General features: G+C 48.7%; 1 protein-coding gene and 1 long non-coding RNA gene across 3 annotated transcripts in view; both read right to left on the bottom strand.

Moving 5' to 3' along the window:
• LOC112400213 (uncharacterized) overlaps positions 1–2,713 on the bottom strand; it is a 4,906-nt gene extending 2,193 nt beyond the window's left edge. Inside the window, exons 1-2 of the long non-coding RNA XR_003003375.1 lie at positions 2,647–2,713; positions 2,154–2,324 (exon numbers count right to left, since the gene is read on the bottom strand). This is a non-coding gene — a long non-coding RNA (uncharacterized LOC112400213). The remainder of the gene's footprint in view (positions 1–2,153; positions 2,325–2,646) is intronic.
• Positions 2,714–13,284: 10,571 nt separating this feature from the next.
• RAX2 (retina and anterior neural fold homeobox 2) overlaps positions 13,285–15,737 on the bottom strand; it is a 3,173-nt gene continuing 720 nt past the window's right edge. For both annotated transcript variants that reach the window (XM_024745933.1, XM_024745934.1), the window contains exons 2-3: positions 15,236–15,467; positions 13,285–14,631 (exon numbers count right to left, since the gene is read on the bottom strand). In XM_024745933.1, the coding sequence (XP_024601701.1) occupies positions 14,293–14,631; positions 15,236–15,448 (552 nt within the window). In that variant the 5' untranslated portion in view covers positions 15,449–15,467 and the 3' untranslated portion in view covers positions 13,285–14,292. The remainder of the gene's footprint in view (positions 14,632–15,235; positions 15,468–15,737) is intronic.

The following is a 15,737-nucleotide window of genomic DNA, read 5'->3' as shown; positions in this document are numbered from 1 at the left end:
ACCGAAAAAAAAAAAAAAAAAAAAAGACAGACAAATAAAACAACTAGACTCCAATAAAAATAAATAAATAAATAAGAGAAGTGTTAATAAGAAAATGTAAAGAGCTCACGCACAGAGAAGTAAAACTGCACTATAATAAAATTTTAATAGCACATTACCCCTCTGTCTAAAACAACAACAACAAAAAGCCCCAAAAGACAGACAATAACGAGTGTTGCCAAGGGCACCCTCACCCATTGCTAGTGAGAATGTAAAATGGTGCAGCCACTGTGAAAAACAGTCTGGCAGTTCCTCAAATGGTTAGAGTTGCCATAAGACCCAGTTCCACTCCTAGGTATCTACTCAAAAGAAAAGAAAAAAAAAACATATCCACACAAAAACCTGTACACCCACGTTCACAGCAGCATAACCCACAACAGGTGAAAGGTGGAAACAACCCAAATGTCCATCAAGTGAGGAATGGATAATCCCCATAAGGCACATCCACACAATGAAAGATTATTCGGCCATAAGGAGAGAAGCCCTGACACTCGCTACAATGTGGATGGACCTTGAGAACACGACGCTCTGTGAGAGAAGCCAGACCCAGAAGGACACACAGTGTGTGATTCCATCAATGGGAAATGTCCAGAACAAGCCAATCCACAGACACAGAGAGTGGGTTCCTGGTTGTCAGGGGCTGGGGAGGGGGAGGGGAATGACTGTTGATGGGGACGGGGTTTCTTTTTGGGGTGATGGAATGCTCCAGAGTTAGACATAATCTAACTATACACACACACACACACACACACACACACACACACGTGTAAATATACAGCAAAAAGCCAGCAAGGATAGACACCAAACGATATCACGGTTACCTCCAGCAAGGACCTGGAATTATGAAAAGTATCAAGGAAAACGTGATGTGCAGTCAGCTTCTCGAAATAAAATCGAGATAAAATAGAAAAGTTTAAAAATCTAAAAATGACGGCAGCTTTCGCTAAGCTTCCAAGGGACCAGAGGGGATTTGAGGCAAATTCTCTTCCCGAGAGCTGGCTCTGACTCATTCCACGTGGGTGCTGGGAACTGTGGGCGCACAATGCTGCGCCGAGCCATGCCCCCAAACTGCACCAGATGCACCTCGAGGACACAGAATACTTTACCCAGGGGGAACATCTGCTGCTAAGACTGTCACACGCTGAATCACGTCCCCTAAAAGATACGTTCCAGTCCTGACCCTATTACTATTGGAACTTATTTGCAAACAGGCTGCTTGCAGATGTAATTAGTTAAGATGAGGTCATACTGGGGCAGAGAGTGTCCTAATGCGATATATGACTGGTGTCCTTAAAAGAGAGACAGACACCCAGGGAGAAGACCATGTGACTACAGAGGCAGAGACTGGAGTGATGCATGACGGCCACCACCAGAGGCTGGAAGAGGCAGGAAGGACCCTCCCCTGGAGCCTTCAGAGGGAGCAGAGCCCTGTGACACCCTGATCTCTCTGCTCTTGGGACTTTAAATTGTAGCTGATGGCAATGGGTCCAGGACCCCCGTCCTTTTCTAGGTCTTCCAGACCAATCCTCTCCCACCCTTGGGTGGTTTGCAGGACCCTCCCTCCCTCGTGGTTGATGTCAGTGATCCCGTTGGACCCTCATTCACCCAGGCCTGTGGCACCTGGTTCAGGGTCTTCCCTTTCAGTTTTCAAACCACTGAAACTCATCCTTTCTCCACAAGAAAGGGCTGATGAGGACTTCCTGGCAGGGAAAAGTGCAATCAACCCCAGGGAAGGGGAGAGGTCGGTGAGCTTGTTGCTGGGACATTGGCAGAATGGTCAGTTCATTCCTGAGCAGGTGTGTCAGGAATCAATGGAGTGGACTCTTGATACCTTATCACTAGAATCACAGTGCTAAGGTGTAAGACCCCTTGGCACGGGCGACCTGGGTCTGGATTGTTCTCTGAGGGTCCATCCTGGGCGCTGTAGGGTGTTGAGCAGCATCCCAGGCCCCCACCCACTCAATGTCAGGAGACCCCCCAGTCATGATAACCACAGATGTCCCCAGACACCGCCCCGTGTCCGCCGGGGGCGCAGAACCACCCCAGGTGAGGACCCCTGGGTTAGCCCAAGTGCCCAATAAGTCTACACCCTGGATTCCGGGCGTTCGGTTTACCTCGTTTCCCTGTAACGTCCGGCCTCTGGAAACTCCGTTTACTTCACGACAGTTTGCCCCATGGACCTGTCATCCAGGGGCACTTGCACAGGGTAGGGCTCGGACTTTGCCATTCTGGGTGCTGGGCGTTCTCGGGCAAGCTGCTCGACCTCTCTGCCTCTCTTTTGCCGCCTGCAGAGTGACGGGTGGAGCAAACCCAAGGGGAACACCCCAGGCCACCCCTCCCGCCCGGGACCCCGCCCCAGACCCCGTCCAAACCCCCGCCCGCCTAACAACCGGCACAGGAGCGGGGGCCAGGCTCGGGGTCCGCATCCCAGCGCGGCTGCGCGGCCCGGACAAACGCTGCCCGGGTGCTGCGGCCCCAGGTGTGGGGGAGCGCTCCGCCGCCGCCGGGTCCCACCGCGGCGGAGGCCTTCGGTGCAGCGCGTCCCGGATACCCGTCAGTACCCCATCCGCCCGCCCGCGCCCCCCGTTGGCGCCCCAGTTAACTCACTCCGCTGCCGCCGCCACCGGACGCGCGCCCAGGACGGACCCGGCAGTGCGCCTGCGCGCCACGAGGCCGTGAACTACAAGTCCCAGAAGGCTCCGGGCGCGACCCAGGGTCCCCGTCCCTCCGGGGGCAGCGAGTTGAGTCACAGCGCTCTCCGAGGGCGGGCGGTGTCTCCGCAGGACTGAGATGCCTCCTGCAGCTGAGCACTTCCTCCGGTCCCAGGCGCACACGCGCGCTCCCTGAGAAGTTCAGGCACCTGAGTGTAGTGGAATAACTGAGGACATGGAAAGGAGACGTGACCCATGAGCTCCCCCCACCCCCAGCAAACTGGGGGACGGCGAATAAGCCAGAACTGCAAACAGTCCTGATTGCTTTGAGCGCCCCCGACAAACCGGGGACCTGCGAATAAGCATTGAGTGCTTGGGGCACTGATCCCTGAGATGTCCTCAGTATAATCAGAATGGTGGGAACACAAGGCAATGTCCTTGTGCTACTTCAGTATAATCAGAATGGTGGGAACACAAGGCAATGTCCTTGTGCTGCTTTTGCGCTCAAGGACGAAGCACGGCATGTTTTCAAGAAAGCCCATTATTGCTTGTATAATCAATAAAAGCATATGTTGCTGCTTTGGCACTTCTGGAATGTTAAGAAAACAAGTCTTAAAATGTAAACATAGATAATGCTTAAATAAAGGCTACCACAGCAGGACAGACGGCGCTGTTTTGCCTGAGCCAGCGGCAGCCTTCTACTGCTGTGTTTCGGCACAATTCGTCTCGTGTGATGAGCTTACTTTCGGCCCTGTCCTAAGAAAAACTACAACACATGAGCGGCCTTTTCTTAAATAAGGGAGGAAATACGGTATATTCAGCGCCACGCCCAAAACATAGCTTTGCCAATAAAACAATAATAATAACCAGTATTATTTATTAACACATTAATAAGTGTATAGTCCATTATATACCTAGTAAAATTGTTTTAATGATAATGTGTATTTATTAGTAATATTAATACATTGATTTACGTTAATAATATTCTGTTAAATAATAAAACTACCATAATTAATATAGTATAGGTTGGTAATATATTCTTAAAACAATATAATATACAATTAAATTATATATTATATAATATAGTAAATGTTATCATCCACTGATAAAGCAATAGCTATTTATTAATAAATTATATAAATATTTTTATGTATTTAAATTATTATTATTGTTACTATTGGACCAAGCCATAATGTGTTATCTCTCCTCCCTGATACTACTTCTCTCACTCTTTTTCTCTCTATATGATGCTGTCTCTGCAATATCCCAAGTCCTCCCCTCTACAGCATGTTTTTGTTGTTTTATTTGGCTGCATTGGTTCTTCGTTGCTGCGCGCGGGCTTTCTCTAGTTGCAGTGAGCGGGGGCTACTCTTCGTTGCGATGCCTTCTCTTGTTGCAGAGTACGGGCCCTAGAGCGCGCAGGCTTCAGTAGTTGTGGCTAGCCGGCTCTATAGTGCAGGCTCCGTAGTTGTGGCGCACGGGCTTAGTTGCTCTGCAGCATGTGGGGTCTTCCCAGACCAGGGCTCGAACCCATGTCCCCTGCTTTGGCAGGCGGATTCTTAACCACTGCGCCACCAGGGAAGTCCCTACAGCATGTTTTATGTTAGAGAAGAAATGAAGTCCCCAGAAAGTGCAGAGAAGTTGACAATGCTTCCTCCGTTACAACTGATGACCACTAGCACTTGATGGTATTTATGTGCTATATAATTATAAACGTTCTGATTGTGACTTTGCCATATGATCAACAGGTTCTTGGGCAAAATGGATTAGGATCTTTTCTCTAAAGTTACATTTTACTTGTTTCAAGCTTTGGTTTAGATAGAATAAACATCAGGTTAGAAGACTCTGATGTTTGTATGAATTTGTGTGACATATGGCCCAAGCCAACTCAATAATAAACATGATGCGTGTGACAGATTGAATGTCTGTGACCCCACAACATTTGTAAGTTGAAATCAAATCCCCAATGTGATAAGTTAGGAGGCAGGGCCTTTGGGAGGCGATTAGGTCATGAGGGTAGAGCCCTCACTAGTGAGATTAACGCCTTTATAAAGGGACCCCAGAAATCTCCCTCTTCCCTTCTACCACGTGAGGACACAGGAGAAGTCAGCTGTTTGAAACCTGGAGGAGGTTCCTCATCAGAACTTGACCATGGTGGCACCCTGACCTCAGACTTCCAGCCTCCAGAACTGTGAAAAGCAAATTGGTGGTTAAGCCACCCAGTCCATGGTAATTGTTAGAGCATCCCCAATGGTCTAAGACGATGTGTTGAACAATTTTCCAACCCAGCTTTTTCAGACTGACTTTACTGGTATAAATACCTCAGTTAGGGCTTCCCTGGTGGCGCAGTGGTTGGGAGTCCGCCTGCCGATGCGGGGAACGCGGGTTCGTGCCCCGGTCAGGGAGGATCCCGCGTGCTGCGGAGCGGCTGGGCCCGTGAGCCATGGCCGCTGAGCCTGCGCGTCCGGAGCCTGTGCTCCGCGACGGGAGAGGCCGCAGCGGTGAGAGGCCCGCGTACCGCAAAAAGAAAAAAAAACACCTCAATTAAAAGTCTTAGTCTTATTTCATGACACGGAAGATATGCTGCTCAGATTCCTCCTTGAGGACTGAAGGACCTATTCCTCCTGCAGCTGGGAATGCTGCTGACCAATGGTCCTCAGCTCTCAGCCTTGCTTAATCAAAAATCATAGCAGTGGGGCTTCCCTGGTGGCGCAGTGGTTGGGAGTCCGCCTGCCGATGCAGGGGACACGGGTTCGTGCCTCGGTCCAGGAAGATCCCACATGCTGCGGAGCGGCTGGGCCCGTGAGCCATGGCCGCTGAGCCTGCGCGTCCGGAGCCTGTGCTCCGCAACGGGAGAGGCCACAACAGTGAGAGGCCCGTGTACCGCAAAAAAAAAAAACAAAAACAAAAACAAAAAAAAACGGAAATTAGAAAGTACTTTGAACTCAATGAAATATCATTCTAAATGCAAAGATTAAGAGCCACTATCATTCTCCTTGTGATCCTGCTGCTAATAAGACATTTTTATTGTCAGAACTTCTCTTGTTCTGATTCCCCACTCTGTGTGCAGCTAGGGCTGTGGTCCTGGGTTCATGAAAACCCCTCAGGAGGGGAAGCCTGTCTGCTGTGTTGATTGCACCACTTACCCACGTGGGGAGCTTTCCAGTCAGACTGGCTTTGTAAGATTTGACTTTCTCCAAACACAGGAAGGTTAATCCCAAATTTATGCCCAGCCGCCAGTATAACGTATACAATACGCTTTCACTCACTGAGAATCTCCTCAGTCACATGAGCTATTTTAAAGAAACTTTTGCTGTCTAGTCCTCACAACAGCCCCATGGGGTGAGTCCTATCATGACCAGCATTTTACTCGAAGAATTGGAAGTACGTCTAAAAGCAAAGCCTTGGTAAGCGGCAGAGTGCAGAATTCATTCTGAGTCTATAGAATTCGAAATCTCTTTCAACAACTATAGTCTAATGAATGAAGCATGGCAAATACACAAATTCTTTCACCACCGTGCAAAAGGCTGGATGAGAAGAAGCTTGCACAAGAAACTTGAACATGACAGTCTTCAAAGATCTGGGAATGATTCCCAAAGGAGATGTAGTTTGAGCTGAGTTTTTGAAGCCAAGTAGAAAACTTTTGCTCCACCAGACCTACCGTACACGTGTTTCTGCCCCACCCTCTACCGTGGGAAACTGACTTCTACGGATCACACCAACCAAGGTCATTTGCCTCCTGACTTCCAGTTGGCTTTGACCAACCGGGAGCGGCAGCACAAGATCGGCAGGGAGGGGAAATAATTAAGAGATATGTCTTCCTGTCTCCCTCCATGCTGGGTCATGGTTTGGCCATGGCTCTTGGTCTAGTGAAAGCTTCAGCTGCTGTCATGTTGAGCTCTTGCTGGGTTCCATGATTTAGTCCCTTTTTCCCCTTCAGGTCAAAGGTAGTAACCGCTCCCACTCTTGCCCACTGCAGAATGCCACAGAATCCTTTGTTGGCTTTCTTTAACTGTATCCACGTACTTGCACATAGTCTTTTCAGGGAACGTTCTTCCATCACTCTCTTGAAGGGTGCCATCTGTTTTCTAGTGACACCCTTATGAACAGAGAGGGAGACTCGAGTCAGAGAAGAACATGTGCCAGGGCACAGGGGAGGGAATGAGCCGGGAGCATTTCAAGCTTGGAGGATTTCAAGTAGATAAAATGCATCTCCTGCTATAGGCTAAAGAGTGTGAATGCTACCCAGAAGCACATAGGATCAATTTTAAACAATTGCATCATCAGATCTGCATGCTTAAGCAGTCACTTCATGAGCGGTGCACTCGTAGGAGGGAATTAGAACTGAAGACTGGAAATTCATTGCAAGTGAAGGGGAGGGATACAGTGACTATCCTTGTACACGCATTTTTGCACACTTGGGCCAATAGTGTATAAACCACATTTTGGAAAGACAAATAACATATGACATCACTTATATGTGGAATCTTAAAAAAGGGTACAAATGAACTTATCTACAAAACAGAACTAGAGTCACAGATGTAGAAAACAAACTTATGGTTACCAGGGGCTAAGGGGGGAGGGATAAATTGGGGGATTGGGATTGACATATACACACTACTATGTATGAAATAGATACTAATAAGGACCTACTGTATGGCACAGGGAAGTCTGCTCAGTATCTTGTAATCTATAATGGAAAAGAATCTTAAGAGTGGATATATGTATAACTGATTCACTTTGCTGTACACCTGAAGCTAATACAATATTGTAAATCAACTGTACACCAATAAAAAGTTTTTAAAAAAACACATTTTGATTTTCTGTAGGATAAATGCCTAGAAATGCAATTGCTGAGTCATTTGCATATGTACATACTCATCATTTTAAGGCCCTATGATACATTTTACCAAATTGCTTTCTCAAATGCTTGTACCTATTTACCAAAAACCTTATCCCTTTACCACTAGGGTTTGCAATCGTGAACAGCTTTTGCTAATAAAATGGTATGCCGTCATTTTATTGCACTTTCCTGGATTATTAGTGAGGCTGGATATCTTTTCCTGTATGTAGTAGCTAAATTCCCCAACCGATGCTTCATATTTTATCAGAGTATTGTCATCTTCTTGTTGATTTTAACCACTCTTTATAAATATCATCCTCCCTACTATATAAGCTGAAAATATTGTTTCATTTTATTCTTTTACCTGTGTATGGTGACATTTGCCAAATTAAAGTTTTGAATTTTTATGTAGTTGGCAATGAAAATTCAATTAACAATCAAGTTAAGAAGACAAAAGAATTTAATTCGAGCCAAACTAAGGATTATAACCCAGGAGACAGACTCTCAGAAGCTCTGAGGACTGTTCCACCTGTTAAAGTTGAAGGCACGGTCACATAACGTTTTCAAGACAAAAGATCGTACATCAGAATGACATAATGACATTTTATACAAAGTTCACCAAAGACACATAGTCTAGGTAAGCACATACAAAGCGAGTAGTAAGTCATCATGACCTTCTACAAAGTTGGGAAAGAACACTATTCTTTTAAGAAGTTACATTGAGAGTGTCAGAAGCAAGAAAAAAATTGATCTTTAAGGCTGAGCAGGCGTTTCCATCTTTGAGGAGGTCTGGTTCATGTATAATGCAGATGGAAGGGAGGGAGGAGGCCCAAATGGACACAGAGAGAATTTTATGTTTTCTCATCCTGCCTTAAAATATAAATTTTATTTCATCATACTTAAAGAACAAACTAGTGATTCCAAATTTGGGCAAATGTAAAATTATGCAGTGATTCAAAGTTAATTGAATATGTTGAATTTTTAAATCAAAGGTGATGTGCAGAGATTCACTGAAGGAATCCAATGCCCTCTGCCTAAGAAACATATGGTTTTGGTAATGACCATATCAATTGTCTTTTCATCCTTTCATTCAGCAGATAAATAGGGTTCCAAGCAGCTTTTAGCAAACGTGATTTCTTCTAACCCTCTCTGGATGCGTCATTCTGGGTCAATTCCTTTCGGTGACTGATAAAATATTCAATAGTGTTGGGTTGTAGTTTGCAGCTATGAGAAACACAATGCCCAACTCAAACTACCCTTTTAAGGAGGAAATTCATTATATCCCTTAACAGGATATGGAGAGAGCCATGGTCCTGGGGTTAATTATTTCAAGTGCTCATCGGGACTTCCCTGGCTGTCCAGTGGTTAGGACTCCGCCCTTCCACTTCAGGGGGCGAGGGTTTGATCCCTGCTCAGGGAACTAAGATCCCATAAGACAAGCAGCACGGCCAGAAAAAAAAAAAATTAAGTGCTCATCAACATCATCCATGAGACAAGTTCACCCTATCGCCCATTTCAGTGACTTGGTGAGGTCACCCATGGAGGACCCACCACCCACCAAAGTGGGTCCTATCATCAGGGACCTCTTCAACACATTGGGTTTGAGACACAGGCATTATAGGCAGATCCACATTACAACACAGGGGAAGCAGGGCACAGGGAGAGACAAAGCAGCATTCCCTCCGAGCCGTGGTTCCACCCGGTATCTGCAGAGACAGCCTTCAAGCCTGAGGTTTCATCTGCCATCTTTTTTTCCAGTAATGCGCTGTCCACTACAGCCGGCCCTGTTGAGTCTTGAAATGTGGCTATTCCAGGGACTTCCTTGGCAGTCTGGTGGTTAAGACTCTGCACTCCTAATGCAGGAGGTGTGGGTTTGATCCCTGGTCATGGAACTAAGATCACCGCATGACGCACAGCGCAGCCAAAAAAAAAAATGTGGCTATTCCGTGCTGAGCTATGCTGTGAGTGTTATAAAATAGATACCAGATTCTGAGGCCTTTGTTCAGGAACAAAAAAGAATACAAAATATCTCATTACCACAAGTAAGGAGCCCACCTGCTGCAACTAAGACCCAGCACAACTAACTAACTAAATATTTTTTAAAATCTCATTAGTAGCTTTTTAATATGATTTTTATTTATTTATTTACTATTTATTTTTGGTTGCATTAGGTCTTTGTTGCTGGTACACGGGCTTTCTCTAGTTGCGGTGAGCAGGGGCTACTCTTTTGTTTTAATTAATTAATGTATTTTTGGCTGCGTTGGGTCTTCGTTGCTGCACACAGGCTTTCTCTAGTTGTGAGCGGGGGCTACTCTTCGTTGCGGAGCATGGGCTTCTCATTGCGGTGGCTTCTCTTGTGGAGCACGGGCTCTAGGCATGCGGGCTTCAGTAGTTGTGGCACACGGGCTCAGCAGTTGTGGCTCATGGGCTCTAGAGCGCAGGCTCAGTAGTTGTGGCGCACGGACTTAGTCGCTCCACGGCATGTGGGATCTTCCTGGACCAGGGCTTGAACCCGCGTCCTCGGCATTGGCAGGCGGGGTCTTAACCACTGCACCACCAGGGAAGCCCCCAATAGCTTTTTATAGTGATGACACATTGAAATGATGTTTGGGATATGCTGGGTTCAATAAAATACATTGTTAACGTTGATGTCACCTGTTTCCATCCACTTGGCTACTAGATTTAGACTGACACATAGTCCATGTTGTATTTCTCTGGCACTGGTCCAGGAGACCAAGACACCTGTCTTACATCGTAGGATGACTTTCATCCAGGTACCTTGTGGATGAGCCTAGAAGGGCGACCTGTAGTGAGGCCTTGCCACCTGCTGGACACATCCAGTACTGCAGCCTGCCTCCTCAGTTCACTGATTTTGCAAATATTCATTGAGTAACCCCTACGCATTGACAACAGGCTCAGTGCCAGGGGGGATGCAGCACTGAACACACTAAGACCACATATGAGGTGAGGCAGGTGGGGCTGGAGGTTCACAGGATACAGGTAAATGCATGAGTGAATATGTCATAGGTTCAGGGGTGATACGTGTGTGGAGGGATAGAAAGGAGAATACGGGACCTACAGAGAGAAGAGCTGCACCTGTAGCCAGGGATGTCTGGGAAGATCTATCTGAGGATTTGACATCTGAGTGGGGGCATGAAGAAAGGGAGGGAGGGGACCATGAACACGCATGTGCAAAGGAAAGCAGGTGCAAATATTCCCTGGGGTATTTCCAAGCACTTTCCTCTTCAGTTTCCTGCTGGAGCCAGACAGCTTCTGCAGCCGCATTTGACAGTTGAGGAAACTGAAGCCCAGGAAGGTGACAGCTGAGGTTACTCATCCCTCAACCCCTCCCCTTCCTTGTCTAGAGCTAACCCTGCTTCCCACTGCAAACAGGCTTCCCTATGTCTTGTGGATACTGGGGACAACCCTGTCACTTAATCACCCTCATGGACACACCCCACAGCTGAGGGGCCAACGCTGAGTTAGCAGATGCCCCACGGGTGGTGCTTCTGGGAAAGCAATTGTTTTCCATATTAAAAAAAAAAAAAAGACAAAGCTGGCACGTGCATTTTGCCTCTGTCTTTCCATCTTCCCCCTCTCTGGAATACAGCTGCAATACCTGAATGAGCAGAAGCCACCTTGCAACCATGAGGACAAATGCCACCAAGAACAGGGGCACCGGCACCCGCAGCCCTGAATTGCCCATCTCGAGATTTCTTGTTGTTTGAGGGGGAAAATACTTTCAGTTCTTTGGAGTGTATATTTGGATGTGGAGTTGCTAGTTTGTATGGGAATTCTATGTTTAGCTTTGTGAAGACCCTATAGGTGAGGTCTTTGCCTGTTCTTGAATTTTACAGACGTCTAAGCTTACGGTATGTCCTCTTTTTGTCCTGGTTTCATTCACTTAGCAACGTTGGTGAGATTCCTCCCTGTTGGCAGCCCAGCTCTGTATACGGTGCTTGTCTGTCCTTGTCGTGTAGTCTTGTGTTGTACAAAGAGAACAACATCTTGGGTGGATGCGGCCGAAGTTTTGTGAAGTGTAAATTGTTCCATTAGCACAAAATACTGTCTAATTTTAGACCTTCTGATGGGCATATAGGGCATATTCTGTTGTGGCTTTAATTTGCATTTCTCTAATGACAATTGACATTGAATACCATTTCATAAGGTTGTGACTATTTGGATTGAGTCTTTACCGAGGTGTCTTTTGCCCATTAAACCAAAAAATGGTTGTCTTTTTCTTATTGGTGTGTCTGTCCTTTTTCTAATTGTCAAGGCTATGGGTCCTTTGCTGGTCAATGTTTCAAATATCTTCTCCCCTTCTGTGGTTTGCCTATGCTCTCTCTTAATGGTATATTTTGATGTACATAAGTTCTTAACTTTTACAAAGTCCAGTCTTTCTGCTGATGTATAATATTCCTTACTTCCCATTTATAATATATTTGCCAAGTGCCAAGGTCTTGAAGACACTCCCCTACAGTTTTTTTCTAAAAGCTTTAGTGTTCTGCCTTTCACACTTAGATTGATGATCCATTTAACATTTGTGTATGGTGTGGGGCAGGGATCAAGGTTCAGTATTTTCCATATACAGGTCCCTTTGCTGGAGAGGTAGTCCTTCTCCAATGTGCAGGGATGCCTTTGGTGTGAATCAAGCAACCGTTCACATGTGGGTCTGTTTCTTTGGTTCCATCAGTCAACTTGCCTGTCCATCCTTGGGCCAAAACCCACTCCTCTAATTACTGCGGCTTTCTAAAAGTCTCAATATCTAATAGTGTAAGTCCTCCAAATGTATTGTTCTTCTTCTAGATTGCCTTGGCTATTCTACGTTCTTTGTATTTTAATATAAATTTTAGAATCATTTAGTCAGTTTCTACAAAAAAAAAAAAAGGTCTGTTGGGATTTTAATTGGGATTGCGTTGACTCTGTAGCTCCATTTGGGGAAGATCTGACATCTTGTGAACCTTCCAACTCCATGGGTATATCATATCCCTTCATTCACTCACGTTTTCTTTTGTTTCCCTCAACAATATTTTGAGTTTCAGTGTCAAGCAGCTGTGCGTCTTTTGTCCAACTTATTCCGAGGTATTTGATGGTTTTGATACTATTTTAAATGGTACCTTAAACACGTAAATATTTCCTTTTCCAAGTGCTTACTGTTAGTATATAGAAATAGATAAGAGATTCGGACATTTCACCAAAGATGCACAGATGGCAAACGAGCACATGGAAAGATGCTCAGCACCACGTGTCAAGAGGGAAAAGCAAAGTAAACCCACAGCGAGATGCCGTGTCACACCTGAGAACGGCTAAAATCCATACATAGGGATTTCCCCAAGAAAGATGAAGGTGTAGGTCATGTACACAAATGTCCACAGCAGTTTAATTCATAATCGTCCCAAGCTGGAACCCACCCCAGAGCAAACCAGAGGAGTGAATAAACAGACGTGTATCCCCTACTACGGAATAGGGCTCACCAAGAAAAGGGGGTCTGCCTGGACGCCTCTCAAAATAATTGTCCTCGGCATAAGAAACCAGACAAAACCTAGTAAAGAAGACATCCTGTGTGGTTTCCTTTCTATAAATCCTTAGGAAACTCAAGTGAATGTCCAGTGACAGAAGCAGACGAATGGTCGTGTGGGGAGGGGCGGGTGGGGTGGGAGAGGACTGGGGAGGCACGCAGCAGCTGAAGGGGTGCGCACGTCACGTGACCGTGGCGAGGCTTCCAGGAGTGTACAGAGACGTCAAGGCTTACCAAGTGGTATGCTTTAAGCACGTGTAATTAACTTTATGGAAATCTTACCTCAGTAAAGCTGTTACTATATATATACACACACGGAACCCCTTCCAGACGTGGTGGTTGTTCTGAGACTCTTCAACAGAGACCTGGGTGAGGGTCAGGAGCCCGGTTCTCAACCCAGTCCAGACCCGGACAGTCTTGGGCGGGTCCTGCCCTGTATCCCCTGGCTGAAGGGAGGTGAGGACTGCCACGTGGGAGACATGGGTTGGACAGAACAAATGCTGGCCTTGTCACCAGGGCCCCGACCCCCCCCCACCCACACAGTGGGCTGGGAGACACGATGGGGGCTGTGGCCAGTGGGGACATAAGCCACACCGTGGTAACTGGGAGGAGCAGGGACAGACACTATTCGCCCAGCCTCAGCAGAGAGTCCCCTGTTAGCGCCCAGCCTGGGTCCGGCATGGGGCCTGGGGTGATGGAGTCAGGCAATGAGTTTAAAAAGAGCTCCGCCCCCTACTGGCTGTGTGGCCTCAAGAAACTGGCTTCCCCTCTCTGGGCCTCAGTTTCCTCCCCTGAAAGATGAGGCTGGTGGCCATGCCCACCTCGTGGGGTAAAGCAATGGGCACGTGGGGAGCACACAGTGAAAGGGGGTGGGTTGAACATGAGCTGCTACTGCTGTTACTTGTTATTTCTTAGAGAGGGGGCAGCAGGCGGAGGGATTTAGACTCATCAACTCAGAATTCACACCCCAGTGGCTCCTGATTGCAGTCTAAGAACCTCAGAATCCAGCCCACCCACGCCCACTTGACAGATGGGGAGACTGAGGCCCCACGAGGGCACAGACTCCCTTGAGACCAGGCCAGGGACCCATCCCCCTGGCCGGGGATCCTCTGGCCACCTCCTTCTTGAAACCGGGGGCCAGTTACCCTGCAAGGCAGGGTAAGGAGGTGGTGGTGGGGTGGGGGACCCGGCATGGGTGGCCACAGACAGTCTGAGGAGGGAGGGCTGGGCAGACACCAGGTTCAGGCCGATGGCCAGGCCCTGTCCAGAGCCTGCACGTGCTCCTTGGCCAGCAGCCTCAAGGACGCCTCCTCCAGGGTGAAACCGTCCGTGAAGCCTGGACCAAAGGTGTGGGGCCCGAAGGACCCCTGAAGCCCCGGACCCGGGCCCAGGAGGCGCGGGAGTCCCGGCACGGCTGGGGGCCCAGGGCCCAGCCAGGGCTCCAGGGGCAGTGGCATGGCGGGAGGGCGGGCAAAGGGTAGTGCTGGGGCCTCGGGGAGCCTCGGGGCTGCCACGGCCCCGGAGCCTGACTCCAGACGCTCCTGGCGGCGCCACTTAGCCCGGCGGTTCTGGAACCACACCTGGAAGCAGCAAGAGAGGTGCTCCTGGGTCAGGGCTGGTGGGGTGAGGCGAGGCCACTCTTTACTGCTCTGGGCCTCCCAGCCTCTCCGGGTTCTGCCTGCTCTCTAACCTGACCCCCACCTGTTGCAGTGCCAACATATGGTGTTACCTACCCCAAGGAGATGGCTGTATTGAGAACAGGATCTCTGCCTCTTGGCCCCCATCAAATCAGCCCCAAAGTCTTCTGAATCCAGGCTCTCCTTGCCTTTGCCTTTGTCCAGGGCCCCTCAGGCTCCCTGGCCTCCCTCCTGGTCTCTCTTGGCCCTTGGCATGAAGTTCCAGCCACTGAGCTCGGCATTTGAGGCCCTTCCCAAGCTCCTTCTCTGCCTCCGCTTCCGCCTGCCTCAACACCCAGCTCTGTGGAAATGCCTCCTATTTCACCCCTTTGCACACATTGCTCTGGAGGGCTAGAAAAATGCCCTTTCTCCTTTCTAGATGGCAAATTCTTATTCAAACATCAAGGCCCCAGTCCCACGTCCCCTCCTCCAGGAAGCCTTCCCATGCACTGGGAGGGTTCATACCTGGCACCGGCTCCCTCCTCGGGTTGTTAGGGGGTCCCCTCACCTGCACGCGCACCTCGGGCAGGTGCACCTTGGCGGCCAGCTCCTCGCGGCTGTAAACGTCCGGGTAGTGGGAGGTCTCGAACGCCCGCTCCAGCTGGTGCAGCTGGTACGTGGTGAAGGTCGTGCGGTTCCTCCGGTGCTTTTTCTTGGGGGCCTCTTCGCCAGGCCCTGGCCGCCCACCCTCAGCGGGCCCCTCGCCCGGGCTCAGGAACATGGCTGCTCCTCGCCCTCACCTGGCGGGGCGGCGGCAGGACAGACGGCGCGGATGAGACACGGTAGGGACTGAGGTTGGGGAGGGCGGGGGAGCCCCCGGCCCCTGCTGGGTCTGGGGTAAGATATGGAGGGGCTTCTCCCTCCACTGGGTCCTGCATCCCTTCTGCCTCCCCAGCCTCTCTGTCCATGTCGGATCACCTGACTCTGTCTCCACTTCCTTCTCTCTGATCATTTTTCTCTGTGTCTCTGTCCGCCCCCACCCCCCCCCCCGCTGCCTCTCTTTCTCTTTC

This window comes from Neophocaena asiaeorientalis, unplaced genomic scaffold (assembly GCF_003031525.2).
Source record: "Neophocaena asiaeorientalis asiaeorientalis breed wild unplaced genomic scaffold, Neophocaena_asiaeorientalis_V1.1 scaffold357, whole genome shotgun sequence".
Lineage (NCBI taxonomy): Eukaryota > Metazoa > Chordata > Mammalia > Artiodactyla > Phocoenidae > Neophocaena > Neophocaena asiaeorientalis.
The sequence above is the reverse complement of the archived record's forward strand: the minus strand, read 5'-3'. Positions and strand labels throughout refer to the sequence as shown.